The 17,272-nt window shown below is 59.0% G+C and overlaps 1 protein-coding gene across 1 annotated transcript in view; it reads left to right on the top strand.

Moving 5' to 3' along the window:
* CCDC85C (coiled-coil domain containing 85C) overlaps positions 1-17,272 on the top strand; it is an 82,631-nt gene that overhangs the window by 45,498 nt on the left and 19,861 nt on the right. Inside the window, exon 2 of the mRNA XM_047794974.1 lies at positions 16,995-17,068. Within this exon, the coding sequence (XP_047650930.1) occupies positions 16,995-17,068 (74 nt within the window). The remainder of the gene's footprint in view (positions 1-16,994; positions 17,069-17,272) is intronic.

The raw sequence follows: 17,272 nt of genomic DNA, 5'->3' as shown, positions 1-17,272 counted from the left end.
CCTTTAAGGCCCTTTTACTCCCCCCGGCGTCCCCTCCAGGCCTTGTGTCGTCCCTGCACCGAGACTGGGAGTTGGCTGTGGGGCAGTTCCTGGTGGGCACCTGTCACCTGTGGGAGTGATGACGCGGGAGGCGGCTCCTTGGCCCCCCTCCCTTCCCCGTGGCGCTTCTCCAGCGGGGCCCTTCCTCTGCGGGACCCAGGCCTGTTTATGCTCGTTAGTCACCAAACACTGACCTCATCCTGGCACCAGCTTGCCTGACCTTCAGCTCTGTTCGCGTTCATATCTTTCTTAAAGAAACACGGCCGTGCGGGCAGGTGTGCCAGTAGCCACTATGCCACCTGTGCCACCTGTGCCCTCCATGCAGAAGGGCCCCAGGAGGCTTCCAACTCCTTGGTTGTACAGAGAGGTGTTTTCGGGCCCAGAGAGGGAGGGGTCTGCCCAGGGTCACACAGCAAAGGGTGGTGGCCCGACCACCCGTGCACAGACTCTCCCCTCCTCATGGCAGGGCCTTTACGATGATGTGTCTCCCTGGTCCCCTCACTGATGTGCGGCCACACAGCTGTGATTATAGAGGCCCAGCTGATCCTGGGCTTTCCTGCCCCTTTCCTCTGGCACTGCCAGGGGAGCTCCCTCTCCATGGAGGGTCACACCCCTGGCACAGCCTCAATGGGCTGGGGTGACCAAGTACCTGGCCAGCAGGACGGTGAGCTCTTGGCTTGCCAGCCGCTGATGTCGCCGTGGGAAGCGGAGGGGTTTCCGGGCCCTGTCCAAGGCCAGCAGGTGACCTCTGAGTCCCGGAAGCTAGTCCCCCCGCCCCCAGTGGGGAAAACTCTGGGTCCGAAGGGCAGTTCTAGCTGCATTTACTGAGCCAGAGCAGCCGGGGCTGGAGGGTCATCCAGGGAGCTGAGCCGATGGCAATGTGACTGGGGTGGCTGGTGGGGCCCCCTACCTCCCAAACATCCAGAGCCCCTGGTCAGCCCCAGCGCCTGCAGCACCTCAGCCCTTCTCAGGAAGGGTGTCTTGCTGCATGCCCTCTTTGGGAGGCTCTGGAAGCCTGGTCCGTCCCCATGGTACCCAGGCGATGCTGAGGCTTGGGCAGGAATGCTGTGCCCAGCAAATGCAGCCAGCCCACACCTGCCGACACCACTCCCAGGCACTCCTCCCAGCACAGTGGGGATGAGGCTGTGCCTGACTCCTCCCTGCCCGCTGTAGTGCAGGCCTGGCCTGGCCTGGGATGGTCGCTGCCTCCCTGGAGCCATCCTCTCGAAAGCCCCCGAGATGACCTCTGTGGGGTGAACAGGTCTGTGGGTTTTCTCAGAGTACCGAGTCGTGCAGCAAAATCTCAGCACCCCCAGGTGCCACGTGGGGCCCATCCATCCACCCCATGTCCCGGAGGAGAGCCCTCCGTTCTCCCAGGGATGGGGGCAGCTGGGGGCCGTCGGGGTGCAGGCTCACCTGGCCTGGGAAGAGCGTTGTCCTCCCTCTGCTGTCACAGATTACAACCTGGGTGGCTTAAACAGCTCGAGGGTATTCTCTTAGAGCTCTGGAGGTCAGCGGTGCTAAAATGGAGCAGTCGGCCAGGCTGTGCTCTTTCTAGAGGGCTGAGGGGAGAAGCCGTCTCCTGCCATTTCCTGCTCGTAGACGCCGCCTGCATTTCTTGGCTTGTGGCCTCATCTCTGTCTTCCAAGTCGGCAACAGTTCTTTTCTCTGACCACCCCTCAGAGTCACATCTCCGGTGACGCAGCCAGGACAGACTCCATTTTCACACATCCGTGAGATTAACCGCCCCCACCCCCCGCACCGGTCCAGGCTAATCTCCCTCTTGGCTTCTGTAGCCTTAATCCCTCGGCCAAGTCTCTTTTGCCGCATGGTCGTATATTCACAGATTCTGGGGGTCACGCGTGGGCCTCTGGGTGGGCCATCGTCTGCCAAGTACAGTTTCCAGGTGCAGTCTGAGATCGGTATCGTGACGTCCTGTGGGGAAACCAAGGCCCACGGGTGCAGCTGGAGCTGGGACCCTTCCAGTTTTCTCCTCTTGAGATACGACCTGGCTACAAAAGGTGGTGTCCCTTTGTCAGCTGGAAGAACGTGCCCTCCCCAGGACCTCGGGGATGGCCCTGGAGCTGGTCTTCTCCGTGAGCTTTCGGTCAGCAATCACCTGCTGTGGGGTTTCGATGGAGTGGGAAGGGCAGGTCGCTGTCCTTGTCATTTGAATGTCTGTGTCATTGTAGTGGGCAGGGCCTCACTGCCCTGCCTAAATGCAGGGACTCTACCCTGCAGGGGCTCTGAGTCACGTCCCTGCCCTGTACTCTGAGCCCCCTGGGTCCCCTGGGCCCCCTGCCTGCATCTCTCTGGGGCCGGCATGGGAAGCTGCTCATTCCAGGTCACAGAATGGTTGGGGCAGAGAGGGGACCTGTTCTTGTCCCCTAACTGCCTGCAGGAGGGTGGCTTCCCGCTGCTGTCATCCTCCAGTCCCCACGGACCCCTCCTCTCCCCATAGGCTCTGGACCCGCTGTTCTTGCACGGCTCCCAAGGGAGTGGCCTGGGTGTTTGTGAGGTTTTTGGCAAAAGCAGCCTGGGGGTTGTTGGGACCCAGGAAGGGGGTGTTTAGACATCAGAAAGTTCCAGCATCTTTTCTGGAAGGTCTATTGCACTGCCCTGACTTTCTTCCTTTTACTTAAAAAGCATTATTTTAAAAAAGAAAAGGAGGAGTTCCCGTCTTGGCTCAGCGGAAATGAATCTGACTAGGAACCATGAGGTTGCCGGTTCGATCCCTGGCCTCTCTCAGTGGGTTAAGGATCCGGCATTGCCGTGAGCTGTGGTGTAGGTCGCAGATGCAGCTCGGATCTGGCATTGCTGTGGTGCTGGCAACAGCTCCGGTTAGACCCCCTAGCCTGGGAACCTCCATATGCCATGGTGTGGCCCTAAAAGGACAAAAGACAAAAGACAAAAAAAATTTGTTTTTAAATAAAGAAAAAAGAGCTCCCTTTGTGGCTCAGCAGAAACAAACCTGACTAGCATCCATGAGGATGTGGGTTTGATTCCTGGCTTTACTCAGTGGGTTAAAGATCCCATGTTGCCACAAGCTGCAGTACAGTTCGCAGATATGGCTCAGATCTGGCATGGCTGTGGCTGTGACATAGGCCGGCAGCTGAAGGTACAAGTTGACCCCTAGCCTGGGGACATGCCTGGGAATATGGCAAACCTGTGGCCCTAAAAAAAAAAAAAGAAGCATTATTATTATCATTAAGACATATATAAAAAGCTGGCATTCCTGTTGTGGCACAGTGGGTTAAGGATCCTACTGCAGCCGGTTGGGTTGCTGCGGAGTTGCGGGTTTGATCCCCAGCCCAGTGCAGTGTGTTAATGGATCAGGTTTTGCCGTGGCTGGAGCATAGATCAGTCACAGCGTGGCTCAGATTCAGTCCCTGGCCTGGGCACTTCCACATGCCGCAGGTACAGCCCTCAAAGAAAAGAAGTATATAAAAAGCAATAAACTTGGAGAATTATGAGACCACTATTTATTCCATTGCCTGCCTTTATCAGATTGTCAACAGTAGAGCCTTTTCATGTCAGACCCTTTCCTTTTAAGAACTAATGTGTTGCAGGAGTTCCTGTCGTGGCACAGTGGTTAGCGAATCCAACTAGGAACCATGAGGTTGCAGGTTCGATCCCTGGCCCAGTGGGTTAAGGATCTGGCGTTGCCACGGGCTGAGGTGTCGGTCGCAGACGCGGCTCGGATCCCGTGTTGCAGTGGCTCTGGCGTAGGCTGGCCGCCACAGCTCCGATTGCGCCCCTAGCCTGGGCACCTCCATATGCCGCAGGTGCAGCCCTAGAAAAGACAAAAAAAAAAAAAAAAAGACCAAAGAACTCAAATGTTGCAGGTAGAGTTGTGGCGCCCAGTGTGTCAGGCCCCCACCCCTGCCCCCCCCAGAGGGCACCCCCCCCTGGACCTTGGTGCCCAGCACTGTCCTGCATCGATGTTGTTTCTCTCACAGGCCCCACGCCTGTGTACAGTGTAGGCTTGTGGCAGTGTATCCTGTAAACAGGACGCTTGGCAGTCCTAAGTGACGTCACATGTCCATGGGTCCCTCAGCTGCTCTCCCCTCATCCTGTTTTTAAGCCGTATCCCTGCTGACACCTGTAACTCATTCCCTCGCAGCTCTGCACAGAATTTCATTGTTTGGTTAAACCACCGTGTATCTGGTTTCCAGGGGAGGACATTTAGGTGGCTCCCGTTTTTTACTCCGTGAGCCAGTGTTGGGATGCCTTCTTGCACCTGTTTCTGCAAACCCGGACCTTCTGCCGTGCCGGGGGCGCCCCAACGTGCTGGCTCCTGGCTCTTTCGCACTTGCCATCACACGGGGGACTGCTTTTCACTTTCTGCTGAAATCCAGTGGCTGAAATGGTCTCATTGTCTTAGTTTGGGGCAGGGGCGGTCTGCTGACTGTGCTCGTGGATCCGTGGTCTGTCGTCCAGCAGGGCTTTTATTGTGCACACAGTCAGGGGTGACAGGTTTTCCCTGTGTGTTTGGTTTGTGATGTTTGTTTCTTGATGAAGACATCCTTTCCTACTTGAAAGCTGAAGTGGCTCTTTTTCTGGCCGTCTGTAGAGTTCCTGGGTCGGGGATCAGATCCAAGCCGCAGTTGTGGCCTACGCCGAAGTCGCGGCCATGCCAGATCCTTACCCCACTGTGCCGGGGCCAGGGATTGAACCTGCATCCCACCACTGCAGAGATGCTGCCAATCCTGTTGTACCCCAGTGGAAACTCCTGAAGTTGCTCTTTTTTTTTTTTTTTTTTGTCTTTTTAGGCTAGGGGTTGAATCTTGACTCAGAGCCGTAGCCACCAGCCTATACCAGAGCCACAGCAATGCGGGATCCGAGCCGTGTCTGCAACCTACACCACAGCTCAGGGCAACACCGGATCCTTAACCCACTGAGTGAGGCCAGGGATCGAACCTGAGTCTTCACGGATACTAGTTGGGTTCATTACCACTGAGCCACGACAGGAACTCCCTGAAGTTGCTCTTTTTAACAACAGTATCGAGGCAGAACTCTCAGAGTGTGTTATATATATATGAAAGTATACAATTCAGTGCTTTTTAATATGTTCACAGAACCCCCCCCCCCCAGCACTATCTGATTCCAGGTCATTCTTACGCCCCCATGAGCAGCTGCTCCCCTCTCCTTCCCCTTGGCGAGGCGAGCGCTCATCTTTCTTCTTTCTCTGTGACTCTGCCTGTTCTGGATGTTGCTTATCAACAGGTTCACACAATACGAGGTGTCCTGTGACTGGCTTCTTTCCTGTATCGTAAGTTGTTAAGGGTCACCCCTGTTGTCGCAAAAAGGCCCCCATTTTAAAGTTGCTTTTTTCACACAGAGCTCTGTCCTTCTTGAGGCTGCTCTCTGCGTGTGCTGCGAGGCTGGGCTTGAATTTCCCTCGCTCAGGGGCCAGCCACTTGCTGCAGCCCCGTGCACGAAGCTTTTCATCCTTAACCCACCTGCACAGAATGCTGCTAGGGTCATGCGCCAGGTGTGCAGAGCTTCTCTGGGCCCCCTCACCCCAGGAATCCCACCACCTTGCTCGTGATGACTTTTTCATGTTTGTTTTTTTGTTTCTTTGTTTGTTTTGTCTTTTTGCCTTTTCTAGGGCCGCTCCAGCGGCATATGGAGGTTCCCAGGCTAGGGGTCTAATCAGAGCTGTAGCCACCAGCCTATGCCAGAGCCACAGCAACACAGGATCTGAGCCGCGTCTGCAACCTACACCATGGCAATGCCGGATCCTTAACCCACTGAGCAAGGCCAGGGATCGAACCCGCAACCTCATGGTTCCTAGTCAGATTCATTAACCACTGAGCCACTACGGGAACTCTGATTTTTTTCTTGTTTTTACCGAATCAGGGAAATGCCACCGGAGCTGACTGCCTGAAGCCCCCTCTTTCCCTTGCTCCTAAGGCTTTGAGCCCCAGCACTGCTGCTCACTCACAGGGTGGGGTTCCTGCTGAGCTGTCAGAACTGCCACTCCCCCGCGTCTTCGATGGGAATCCCCTGGGTCTGATGATCCCGCCACACCTCGCTTTTCCCTGTTTTCTGAGCCTGCTCCACCCCTGCCACACCTCCCCGCCTCTACGCGCAGCTGGAATGTGCACTGGTAACCTGCCCGCTCCCCCTGCCCCCCACCCCCCACCCTTCCTGCCTCCTCTGCTGGAGTGTCCCACCCTATCCTGCGCCCCCCACAGCTCCCCACGACATCTCATCTTTGGTGGAGACGTGCGTGATGTCTAAGGATGAAGCAAACCCCCTTTCCTCCTGAAACCAGCGAGCTGTCCACTTTTGCTACCATGGGGCTTGGCGCATCCGTTCTGGGGCTGAGTGACAGTTTACCCCCCTCCCCCTCTGGCCCTGCCACCCTCGGGCGTCTGCCCTTCAGGTCGTAGCCTCAGCCTTGTCCCTTCGGGAAAGCTGTGTTTGCAGGAGTTCAGCCCCGGGAGTAGTGCAGGCCAGGCGGGAGTGGGGCCCCTTGGGGAAGGAGCCCGGGGTCGGGGCTGGAGGGAGACGCTTAACAGTCACGGCTCCGCTGAGGCAGGGTCCCCCGCTCACGTGTGCACCAGCTTCTCCTGGAGGATGGACCCGGGTATCCAAGCCCCTTCCAGAGCATCTCCGTTTAGCATCCAGTTTAGTTGCTTTCAGAGGAAGAAGGATCAAATGTTCAAAGGTCCCCAGGGAGCCAAGTGCAGTGGGCTGAGAGCCACAGGCAGGTGCCACTCGGCTTCTCGGTGGCTCCGTGGCCCTGCTGGGCAGGGCTGGCAGACGTCCGCTCAGCCTCGGTCAGTGATTCCCGACCAATCAGCGTGAAATCGGGGCTGGTGCAGGGGGCATAACAGTGCTGTCACCTAAGCACCCAGGCTGATTGCTGGGCACAGGAAAGGAACCCTCATTTCTCCCGCCCCCACTGCCACCTCTTTTCTCCTGGTTTGAAACAGTGACAGTTTCCTTTTGGCTTGTTGGAGGAAGACGACGGAGACGGAGGAATTTAGGACCCGTCCACAACAGGGCGTGTCCTACATGAGCCCAGTGGCACTTGGCCTCCTGTTTGGCCGCTCCCTTGAGATGTCAGTGCAGGTTGGGAAGTCTTGTGGCTTTTCCTGGAATTAAATGCCAGGCGGCCTCGGGTGGGCCGGGTGCTGATCCGTGGGGTCCCCAGAGCCGTGTGCGGGGAACACAAAGGGGCAGGGGACAGTCAGGAGACAGCCCAGCGGCTCGTCAACGTCCCAGTTTCCATCGGTGTCATTGTTAGGGTGTTTTTCCGTGCTCACCAGTTTTCTTGCCTCTGCAGGCTCGAGGTGGAGAGGCCTGGGCTCCGATCATGCTGGGCGTGGAGGGGCAGCGTGGGAGGGGCTGGTGCCAGCCTTTTGGACATTTGGGTCCGCATGAGGCCCAGAGCCTCCAGGCTTGCAGGTGCCCCTGGGGTGGGGTGGGGGTCCTGGGGGAGAAAGGACCAGGAGAGTGTCATCAGGGTGGCACTCCGTGGAGCCCGGGCCCTGCCTGAGAGGCGGAGTCCCCAGGGACTTCACCACCGAGGGGAGTTTAGCTCAGGGAGTGCCCGTCTTCCAAGCTCTGCCCTGTCTGCCTGGGGGGGGTGGCCTGAAGGGGCACCGGGTTTGGGGATGGATACCGTGGGCACCTCGGCTCTCACCCTACTTCTCGGAACTCTGGGACTGGGCCCCGCAGAACCTTGGTTTCTTCGTTGGCAGAGTGGGTGAACGTTGCTGTGTCTCCGACAGGGTCAAGGCTCAAAATGAGCCGCGCTAGTCACCACGGTGATGACATTGGGAGAGGCCCAGGGCAGTCGTGTGGGACCCCGTAGGGCTGCTGGGGGGGCTTCGAGGCAGGGTGGAAAGGGCCTTGGCTCTAGAGAAACCTGGGTTCAAATCCCAGCCTGGTAGTGTTTTCACTGTGTGACGTCGGACTTTCTACCTAAGCTCTCTGAGTCTCAGGCTCCTTTGCAGTCAACAGGGAGAGCGTGGCCTGAGGATTACGGCGGGGGAGAGGGGCGGGTGGGAGAGAGAGAGACAGGAGGGCTGGGGTTTTGCTTGGTATCTGCTGGCACACAGTAGGTGCTCAATAACATTTGCATGAGCCAATGGGAAAGCATGTTCCCTTCTCACGTCCTGAGCAGGTAGCACCTGAGGCACCGCAAGTCCTCAGGGAGCTTGTGCCTGGCTGCCTCGGCCTCGTACACCCTGCAGACCCACCGCAGGCAGCTCAGAGGGGTAGGCCGGGCCAAGGAGGGAGGGGCAGGGGCAGCCCGCCCAGCTTGGCGCTGCCACCACCAAGAGGCGTCCCCGCAGGAACCTGATGTGCCTCTGATAGGCCTCCCTCAGCCCTTTCCCTTCATCCATAAGTAATAACTGTCTCACATTCAGCCGGACCTCCTGGAGCTGTGACGTGTGCCAGGAGGCGGATGCTAATGAGCGCCAGCTCAGGTGTTCCTGAACCTGCCCGCCTGTCGCGGCCCCACCTCCGGGCCTCTGCTCACACTGCGCCCTCAGCGGGGCCTTGCCTTCTCTCCATCCCTGCCCCACCTGTCTGCCTGTCAGAGTCCTGCTTGCTCTTCAGGGCTCCGCTCAGATGCTGCCTCCTTCAGGAAGGAGCCCCTGATTTCCCTGTGGGCACATCCTTGCTCTCTGCCCCCTCATCCCTAGGCTGTGCCTCTTCATTTCACCATTTTTTCACCCTTCAGCAAATGTGCTTATTCCTGCAGCTCCTTCATTAGGCAGTAGGGGATTGTGCCTTTGGACAAGCATGTGTGATGGCTGGTCCAGCTGGCACCTGGCTCTGTGACCTTGGCTGGACCCATTCCTCCTCTGCATGTTCTTTTTCTCTTCTGTAGGACTGGTTTCTTTGTTGCCACCTGGCAGGGAGGGACCAGAGGGTAGCAGAATGGGTACATCTGCCCTCCTCACAACTGAGTTGGGAAACGTCAGGGTTTCAGGGGCTTCTGTCCAGCAGCCATTCAGCTTCTTGCTTTCCACTAGTGATGGGGAGCTCACACCCTGCTGGTGGCCTAGACTGTCACGAAACTGGTAACTTTCTTTTCCCGTCCTGCCTCTGGGGACTCTGTGCTCTGTAAGAATTCAGTCCTTTGGTGACCTTTGGGGTTGCTCAGGGGCTGGGAGGAGGGGGACCTGAGCTTGGAACATCCTTTAAGAAGATAGGACCAGGAGTTCCTGCTGGGCCACAGCAGGTTAAGGAGCTGGTGGTGCTGTCTTTGTAGTGGAGCGTATTTGATCCCTGTCTGGCTCAGTGGGTTAAATATCTGGTGTTGCTGCAGCTGTGGTATAGGTCGCAGCTGTGGTTTGGATATGATCTCTGGCCCAGGAACTTCCATGTACTGTGGGAGCAGCCAAAAAAGAAAAAAAAGAGAGCGAATAAGACAAGTTCCTATTGTGGCTTGGTAATAACAAACCTGACCAGTGTCCATCAGGATGCAGGTTCCATCCTTGGACTTGCTCAGTGGGCTAAGGATCTGGCCTTGCTGTGAGCTGTGGTGTAGGTTGCAGAGGTGGCTCGGATCCTGCATTGCTGTGGCTCTGGTTTAGGCTGGTGGCTGAAGCTCTGATTTGACGCCTAGCCTGGGAACTTCCATATGCCTAGGGTTTTGGCCCTAAAAAGCAAAAGAAAGAAAGAAAGGAAAAAGAAGGACCATTCCCAGACTCTGCGGAATCTGGGTTCTGGGGCTGACTGGGGGGCTGGTGGGGGCGGGGGGGGGACCCGGAGATGCTCCTTCATCCGCAGGGAGGGCAGCAGGTGTGTCAGCCCGAGACCCGCCGAGCCAGGCCTGTGAGCAGGGCAGCTGGCCAGCAGCCCTCTGGGACTGAGTACAGGCCCAGGACCGGCTGTTTCCCAGCAGGACTGGGCGCTGCAGGAGCCCCGGGCTGCCCTGAGCTGGAAGAAGGGCGGCTGCTCCACCGCTGCCTGGTCTGGGCCCCCAGTGCACCGGGCCGAGCCTCAGCTTCTTTGTCTGTGAACTGGGGCCGGTCCCCTGCTCACAGTGGGAAGAGGAGGACGAACGCTTGTCCGGCACACCGGCGATGCTTCTCGCTGGGGGCCCCGTCTCTGTACCTGTCCTCGTCTGTTGGGGCCGCTCCAAGGGCATACCCTTTACCCCCCATGGGTCTGGCGCCCGGGAGCCCAAGGTCCAGATGGCACTCTCAGTGTCTGGGGTTGGGGGGCTGCTGCCTCGTTCCCCGGTGGCCGTCTCCCAGCTGTGCCCTCAGGCAGAGGACGGGCGGAGAAAGAGCTCAGGGGTCTCCTTTAGAAGGGCCCTGATCTCACGACCTGATCACCCCAAAGGCCCTGCCCCTTCAGACCGTCTTGTTGGGTGGGTTTCAGTATAAGGATTTTGGCGGGTGGGGGGGTGGGGGGAGGCAGAGGAACCAACATTCTTCTTCTTTTTTTTTTTTTTGGTGGCTGAGCTCTCGGCTTGTGAATGTTTTCAGGCCAGGGATCGAACGTGTGCCATGGCAGGGACCCCTAGGCACTGCCGTGACTCCAGATCCTTAACCCACTGTACCACAAGGAGCTTTAAACTTGATTTAGTTTTATTTTTTTGGGGGGCGGGGGGGGACACAGCATTCAGCCCAGAGCACTGTCCCGGGTGCCCGGAGCCGGTCAGACCTCCCCGCAGGTGGTTCTCCTGGAGGCTCTACCTGAGCAACTTGGCACGTGGCTTTCTGCGTCTTCATTTCTGAGTCCTGGGCCAGGGGAGGAAGGCAGGAAACTGAGGAAGCGACTCCAGGGAAGCAGGTCTTCTTAGGAGCTGCTCCCATCCTCTGGGTTGGAGGGGGAGGACGGAGTGATGAGGGTGCTTCTGTTTAATGAGGCCCTTCCTCCCCAGTGGAGCCCCCTGCCTGGCCCTCTCCCCTCCTGATGAGGCGGAAGGAGGCGGGACTTAATCAGCCGAGTCGTGTTGTGATGTCAGCCAGTCATGGGGCTGAGGCCTCATGGAGGGGTCTCAGGTGCAGCTGGGTCTCCTGCTAATGACCTGCCACAAAGCCTGCCTGTCCCCAAGACGTTATGGGGACCCCGCTCAGTGAGAGGGGGCTGGAAGGGAGGCAGGGCAGGTGGGGACCTGGGAAGAGGTGGCAGCTGGAGAGTCAGGCCCCGGTGTTGCTGTGTGTCACGGTGCCCACCCAGCCCCCCGTCTGCCCACTTCCTCCTGTGCAGAGAGGGGAAACCAGGCTTTTTCCTGAGCTGTGGCAGACACCATGGGTGCCCCGCCGGGATCCAGATGCCCGAGGCACTTGCGAGTGGCCACCCCCAGTGAACTTTGGGCAGATGACTGACTCAGGCCCCCGCGCCATCCCTCCCTGTCAGCTTCTCCTGTGCCCCGCCTCACTCCCCATGCTTCCTGGGGTCACTCCCACATAACCCTTTATACAGACTCCTAATCTCAGCCAGAGCAAGATGTCAGCTCGAGGCGAGGTTGGCACGAGATGAGGGTGTAACGCTGTGCCCTGGGGTCTCAGGAACACTGGCCCTTGGCTACCGGAATGCCCTGCCCTCTGTAGCCTCGGCTGCCCCTTGTCCACAAGAAGTGCAGGTGCCATGTCACAGTCACAGGCTGGCTGCTTCTTCCTCTCCCTGCAGCAGCCGCTGGTGGGAGCTCCTGGGACTGAGACCCTTCCCCTCTTTCGGGGACACTGGTCCCCCCTCCCCGGCAGCATGAATTCCTCTTAGGTCCTCAGACTTTTCCAAGTGCCTAGGGTGACTGGAAGTAGCCTCTGGCCCCCAGATTCTTGCACTTGGGACCGATGATGAAGCTGGGGTGACACTGCTTAGCCAGGCAGGGGACCAGGCCGGGAGGGGAGGTGTGACCTGGCCTGGCCTCACAGCTTCCGGGAGGGCAGAGTAGCCTGATGGTCGCTGCCCGGACCTGGCTCCGGAGTCCTTGGCGGAACCGATCAGCGCCCTGCAGCTCTGTGACCCCCACCCACCCTGGTGCCTGGTTCTCCACACACCCTGGGAACAAGCATCTATGAGGAGGGCGTGGCGAGGGCTGATGCTCAGGCTCCGGGAAGCAGGACTGCTGGGGGAAGCTCTCCCATCCCCCAGGCGGAGGGTGGATCCTGAATCCCCAGGATTGGGCCCGTGGGCGCCGGGCAGGAGTGGGGGTCAGGGATGTTCCAGGGGACACCGAGGCCAGCCCAGCCCAGAGTCCCTTCCATAGTCACCTCCCTCATTTCCCCCCCCCCAGCCGTCAAGCCAGGAAATGACCTTCCCTCCCTGCCGGCTCCTCTCCTCATTACTGCAAACCCTGGGATTAATTTAATTACACGCTTGTCTCCAAGAAGCTGGGGCACGAAGGCGCCCTGTGGGATCGTGGGTTGCCCAAGGCGGCGGGAAGGATGGTCCTTGCAGGGAGCCAGGCCCTTCCTGGTGTTGCCTGCCCCCCCCACAGTCCCCCCCCAATCCCCAACAGCGCCCCCCCCCAGGCCCCCTCCTCCCACAGCCACCCACAACCCCTCCCCACACACACACAGTTCCCCCCTTAATTTGAGGGTCCACCCAGCTCTCATTCTTCCCCACTGCAGGGCACCTGCTCTGACCTATGGGTGACCAGAAGTCTGGCCCCCTGGCTCCTGGCAGCACACAAAGCCTGGTTTGAGGAGCCGAGGGTGGGGCCAGTGGGGACAGGGTCTGGTATGGCAAGGGAGGCTTTTCCAGGGCTTTCAGGAGGCAGCCTCAAAGCCTGTTAAACTCTGCAGGAGCAGGTAGGCTCGGGGCTGGGCCTGGGCCTGGGCTTCGAGAAAGGCCCCCAGACCAGAGCTGGGAGAAGCGGGCAAAGGGTGGCGGATTGGGTCCGCCTGCCCAGGCCGTCCTTCTGGCCACCGTCTGCCTCCCTTGACTTTAACGGGGGCTCTGCAATGTGGAGGCGCAGTAATTTAATCCATTCTTCTTTTTTATAAAAGAAAAATTTCTCCCTATTCTCAAAGGAGATTATTTGCATTATCGAGAGATGCTGTGAATAAATAAAAAATCACCGGTGCCGTCATGCGAGCGGTGCCACAGCCGGTACGTCCTTGTGCCTCCTTCCTGGATTTCTTTCAGTGCATAGACCTTTTTAAACACATCAGCAATGATGCATGAGGTTTTGTTTGTGTCCAGTTCTTTTTGTGGGTATTTCTTTTGCTCTCCTAAGCGTCATTTGAATGAGGGATGACAAGAGCGTTGCTGTTAGACGAATCAGTGCCGTGTGGGCCACTGTGATTCTGCCTGCGGTCATTGTAGTGGGTTGAATTCTTTAGGATAATTTCCTTCGGAAGCACCGATGATTTATAAATATTTTAAGATTCTCATATTGTTTTTTTGAAATGCAAAAGGAAAAAAACCCACCAAACCCTGATGCCTGAAGTGTGGTTTGTTCTCTGCAGCGAACATAGGGTTTGGAGTGAACCAGGACAGGTGGGCTGAGGGGACAGCTCTGTCATCAGGGGCCATGGACGTGGCCTGCGGGCCCTGAGGTCTGGTATTGGTGATGGGGTTGTTTGTGGGGCGTGCGATGGCCTGTGTCCCTTCTCCTGGCACTGGTTCTGTCACCACTCTTTTCTCCTGCCTGCCGGCCTGGGAGGTGGACACAAGGCTGAGAAGCCCTGGTGTGCCCGGCCTGCCTGCTGCCCAGGGCTGAGCTGGTCATATGTCCACTGACTTGACCCCGGTCGTGACTGCAGTCTGACCTTCTGGGAGGGGCTGGGAGCTCCTGGCTCAGCCCATAGGAATGACAGAGGGAGACAAAACAGCCCCCAGAGCCAGGAGACGGGTAGGCACTGGGCCCGTCTTCAGGATGGCTCTGCGGCTTACAGGGCAGTGAGGGAGTTTGTGACCTGACAGGCCACTCATCACACTCAAGTGGCTGGTCCCTCTTCTGGCTTCAAGGCTGTACCTGGCAGTGCATCCCGTGGTGGGGGCTGTGATGAGCGGGGGTGGGGGTAGGGGGCTGGCTTGCGGCTGCACCCAAGGGTTGGGCAGTAATGGAGTGTCCAGGAGAGATGCTTGACCCCGAAAAAGGTAAATAATAAATAAATTCCCCACCCATTGACTCTATGAGGACTACAAGGTGGCTGTGGATCATATTCTAAGCTTTAGGCTTGTTTATTAGGGAGCCATGGGAACCAGAGCTCCTTCTAAGTCTCAGTATCCGCATCGGCATAATAAAGATAATAATAACGCCTCTCTTATAAGGTGGCTGAGAATTGGACGTTAAAGACCTTAACATCCTATGGCTTACGCTCAGCAAGTGCCCAACAGATGTTCATAACAGCGCCATCTGTGTGTGCGTGTGCGTGTGTGTGTGTGTGCATGCGTGTGTTTATTGCAGGCTTGCAGGGTGCCAGGCAAGGAGTTCAGCACAGCTAGTGCTCAAAAAGCCTAACTCCCTGAGGGGTTTAAGGAAAGCCCCCCACCTTTTTTTAGGGGCGCACCTGTGCCGTATGGGGTCACATCGGAGCTGTAGCTGCCAGTCTATGCCACAGCCGCAGCCGCGCCGGATCCAAGCCGTGTCTGCGACCCACACCACAGCTCACGGCAACGCCGGATCCTTAACCCACTGAGCGAGGCTGGGGATCCAACCCACGTCTTCCTGGATCCTAGTCGGATTCATTACTGCTGAGCCACAGCAGGAACTCCAAAAGCGTGTCTTATTTCAGGAGCCTCTGCCAGCTTTTCTGAGAGGGGCAACACACTTGGGGTCCTGAGCACTGGGCCACGGGGGTGGGGCTGGCGGGTGGGGAGAGGGTCTGAAAGGCGGGACCCCGGGGCCCCCCTGCTCAGTTGCCAGCAAGTGGGGACACTGTTCCCTGTGGCCTCTTCATCTGGAAAATGGGCATGATCCCTGCTTGGCACCTGCAAGGCTTGAAGGGTGAGCCAGATACAGGGGCTGCCATGCATCATGCATGGGGTGGGGGTAGGGGGTCCTCCCCTCCCCCGCCGATCCCACCCAGAGGGGGAACCCCCACACGGCGGGGTGGGGGGTGGTCTTAACGTGGAAGGTCGAGTGAGGGAGCTGAGAGGGTCTTTGGAGTTTACCTTGTGCGCCGTTTCCCAGGTGGCATTGCAGCGAACCGTCCTGCCAGCAGGTGGGGGACACACAGGGTTACAAAGCCCGGGCTGAGGCCCACCCCCCTCCCTGTGCCCAGAGCCCCTGAACACTGAGGCCCTGCCCCTCCGGCCCATGGGGGTGGGTGGGAAGGGATTCGAGGACTGCTGGCCACCTTGGGTGATGGATGGGTAAACTGAGGCTGAGGGTCCCCTGCCCGGGGACGGGGGTTCTGAGTGGGAGGCCTCTGGAGTTGGCCCCTGGGGTCGGTCCCCCTTGGCGGCCGCCCTGCAGCATGTTGGGAAGACACTGCACCTCCAGAGGCCACACGGCAGAGCTGGCTTGGGTTCGCAGTGTCATCCCTGGAATGGGAGGGGGCTTCTCCCTCCCTAGAAGGCTCCACATTCCTGAGAGTTGACGGCACAGGCAGGGGAGGAAGAGGTTGTATAATTAGTGGGTGGGGCCGGGCCACCCCCATTCCTGCCCAGGGCTGGGCCCAGGGCTCCCGGGCCTGCTCCAAGGCGGGGAGGCTGGGCTCCCAAGGGGCCTTCGAATAGGTTGGGTCGCAGTGTGTGACCCACAGCTGGCAGGTCAAGGGGCAAAGAGGCACCGACGCAGGAAACTTCCTCCCGCCTCCTGTCATCAGGCTGCCTCGGAGGACAGCGCTGCTGGTGCATGGAGGCTCAGGAAGCCCCGGGCCAAGCTCCAGTGCCGGGAGGTCATGGCATCTGGGGAGGGGCTGCCAGCTGTCCCATCCTTGCCAGGCACCAGTGGGCTCCCCATCAGACCTCAGGCTCAGTGGGGGAGGGTTATGATGGCCCCTTTCCTAAGGCCTGGGGCTCGCCTGGGAACGTGATTGCATGGTGGTCCCAGCTTGTCCTCCAGTGGCACTCAAGCCCCCTTTGCCCACCCAGGAAGGTTAAAAGCCCCGGGGTGGGTGGTGGTGGCCTGGAGGGTTGGGGCTGGCTTTGGTCGACAGTCTAGTGCCTTTGGAGATAAAGGGTCGGTGGCGTGATCTGGGAAGACTCTGGGCAGCCTGGGTCAGGCTGGCATCCGGGCTGGATGGGCAGCCTGGGTCAGCCTGGCATCTGGGCTGGATGGGCTCTGGCCAGGCACCCAGGTGGGTGAGAGGCGCAGAGCCGCCCCTCACCTGGGGGCTGCAGAGCCCCTGGGGGAGGTGCCCTGGGCTGTCACAGAGATGCGCAGACTCACCTTTCCTCCCTCCACACCTGCACCTGCTGGGACTGTTTGGTCCCCTTGCTGCCCTGCCCGAACCTCCCCCTCCCATGTTCTGTCTCCCCCGGCCCCTCTGCCCCGGGTCACCCTTGGCCTCCACCCAGGCAGGCTCCTTAGCCCTGGCCCTGAGTCACTTCATGGGTCCTTCTCTCCTGAGCGGACTCCCAGCCTGATGAGAAGGCAGGACCAGGGCTGTGGGTAGCCAGGTGGTGGAATTTCCTCTGCTTCTGATGTGACGGTGGAGTGGGGCCAGCATGGGGAGGAAGGTGTTGCGTGCCCCGCTCCCCTTCATCTGTAGGAGCTCCCGTGTGTCAGGCAGGATGGAGAGGAGGAAGCCGTGCTGCAGACTTGCCAGCTCAGAGCCTCAGTTTCCCTACTGCGTGGGGGAGGGCCCCCTGGACCCCAGGCCGGGGGGTGGGGGTGGGGACTGTCCCTGGGTGAGGGTCCCATCAGGGGTGTGTGTGGGGGAACTTTTGGGGGAAGTGTCGCGGGGGCTGAAGGAATTGGTCCAGGACAAGCTGGCGTGGGAGCCCTCACCCCCTTCCTTCACGTCCTTCTGCGAAGCTCAGGTTCCGCTGGGGTAGTGCGGGGCCGGATGGGCTCTCCTGCTGGAGACAGTCGGCCAGCTGCCCAGTAATGTCCCCACCTCATGTCGTTACAGATCCCTCGTTCACCTACATCAGGCAGCTGGACACCAAGGTGAAGTTGCTGGAGGGCGACAAGCTCCTGGCGCAGGTAGGTGGGCGGCACCCCGGGGCCAGCGCCACCCCTGCTCCAAGGTCCACCACCCTGCCCAGCTCACCTGGGCTCCCCTCCCCCTCCACGCCCCTAACCTCCTACCTGCCCCCCACTCCTGCCTGGAGTCACCTCCTGGGACGCTGGGTGGGAGACAGTGTCACTGCTCCAGGGTTTCCCTGTCTGTGGTCCCCTCCCCGCCCC

This window comes from Phacochoerus africanus, chromosome 9, assembly GCF_016906955.1.
Source record: "Phacochoerus africanus isolate WHEZ1 chromosome 9, ROS_Pafr_v1, whole genome shotgun sequence".
NCBI classification, from domain to species: Eukaryota; Metazoa; Chordata; class Mammalia; order Artiodactyla; family Suidae; genus Phacochoerus; species Phacochoerus africanus.
Note: the sequence above shows the minus strand (reverse complement) of the source record. Positions and strands in the feature narration are given on the sequence as shown.